The sequence below is a fragment of the Chrysochloris asiatica genome, unplaced genomic scaffold (assembly GCF_000296735.1).
Source record: "Chrysochloris asiatica unplaced genomic scaffold, ChrAsi1.0 scaffold00372, whole genome shotgun sequence".
In the NCBI taxonomy this organism is placed as follows: domain Eukaryota; kingdom Metazoa; phylum Chordata; class Mammalia; order Afrosoricida; family Chrysochloridae; genus Chrysochloris; species Chrysochloris asiatica.
The window spans coordinates 1,505,761-1,507,563 of record NW_006408890.1 but is presented as its reverse complement, the minus strand read 5'-3'; the positions used below and the strand labels follow the sequence as shown (position 1 = coordinate 1,507,563).

Genomic DNA, 1,803 nt, shown 5'->3' with positions numbered 1-1,803 from the left:
CCTCTCTTTGGAATGGGCACAAATATGGATCTCTTCCAATCAGTCGGCCAGATAGTTGTCTTCCAAATTTCTTGGCAGAGATGAATGAGTGCCTCCTGTGCCGCCTCACTTTATTGAAAGATTTCCATTTTATTCCATCAATTCCTGGTGCCTTGTTCTTTGCCAATTCCTTCAATGCACCTTGGACCTCCTCCAAGGTGCATTGGCTTTTGATCCTACGCTACCTCTTGAAACGGTTGAACAGCGACCATTTCCTTTTGATACAGTGACTCTGTGTATTCCTTCCATCTTCTTGGGATGCTTTCTGCATCATTCAATATTTTGCTCATAGAATCCTATAATACCACAAGTCAACGTTTGAATTTTTTCTTTAGTTCCCTCAGCTTGAGAAACGTTGACCGTGTTCTTCCCTGATTTATATTGTGGATTCAAGATACATTTTAGAGACTTTCAGATATTTAAAATGACCACCTTTTCTAAAGCAGAAAGCAAAAACCTAGAAATGATCCACCATCAATTAAGTTCCAACTCGGGCCGGACGCAGCAGAACCATTCCTTGGGGTTTATGAGGCTGGTACCTTTGCGGGAGCAGACAGCCTTGTCTTTCTCCTGCGGAGCGTAAGGTGGGTTTGAACCACTGACTTTGCAGTTAGCATTCCGGTACGTCTCTCACAGGGGTGCATGGACGTGGCTTCAGAGATAACTGGGTGTCTGTCTTCTTGCAGTGGAATTCTTGTTCTGCAACCTGGCCTCCCTGAGGTCCATCAGACAGTGTGTGCGCAAGTTCAAGGCGAGGAAACTCCCACTGCACGTTCTGGTAAACAATGGTGAGTCCTGGGGACCTTGGTGAGGGACAGACTCAAACCCGCTCCACCACGGCCGTGTCTCGGGAAGGCAGGGGATCCACACACTCGAGACGTGGGTACACCCACGGCTTCCTTGCGTCGATGAATTTCGCTCGTGTGAACAGCAAGGTTGGCGGTTCAAGCTCACCAGCCGCTCCTTGGAAACCCTACGCAGGGTCGCTATGAATCAGAACGTGCTTGTCGCCAGACAACAACCACGATGAGCCTAGCTGGTTTTAGGGTTTCACCTGGACTGTTACTGAGAAGTGGGGTGTTTGCTGAATAGCCTCATCTTGTAGGGGTCTTGGGCTTAGTTCCAAACCCCAATTAGGCAGTCCAGTCTGATCCTACCGAGTCACATCAGGATTCCACACAGAGCTAACTACATGCTTATATATCTGTATGTGGTTGTTGTTGTTAAGTGCTGTTGAGTTGGTCCCTGACTCATAGTCCCACGTCAAGACTCCCAGAGTTCCTTTAATAGACTGAACTCTAGGTCTCAGACCATTTTTCTACGTGGCTTTTTGTAGATGTCGCGAGTTCGGTTCCAGGCCACCCCACTAAAGCGAATATCACAGTGCAGTGACTCACACGGGTTTTTGGTTTCCCCAGGCATAGAAAAGTGATGTGGAACATACACTGTAGTCTATCAAAGGAACTCTAAAACTCCTGATGTGGCGTTGGACTGAGGAACACAAGGTCGGCGGTTCAAACCCACCAGCCGCTCCTCAGAAACCCTCCACAGGGTTTCTATGAGTAGGAACCGACTCAACGGCACTTAACAACAACAACAACAACAATAGGTATAGGTGGACTGGTGTGCCGCTGTAGGATCACAACTGGACTGAGAACCGCAACGTCGGTGGTTCAAACCCATCAACTGCTCCTTAGAAACCCTATGCAGTTTTGCTATGAGTCGGGACCAACTCCACGGCACTTAAGATCAATAGGTATAATA

General features: G+C 47.9%; 1 protein-coding gene across 1 annotated transcript in view; it reads left to right on the top strand.

Moving 5' to 3' along the window:
* DHRSX (dehydrogenase/reductase (SDR family) X-linked) overlaps nt 1-1,803 on the top strand; it is a 130,182-nt gene that overhangs the window by 106,185 nt on the left and 22,194 nt on the right. Inside the window, exon 4 of the mRNA XM_006876269.1 lies at nt 726-827. Within this exon, the coding sequence (XP_006876331.1) occupies nt 726-827 (102 nt within the window). The remainder of the gene's footprint in view (nt 1-725; nt 828-1,803) is intronic.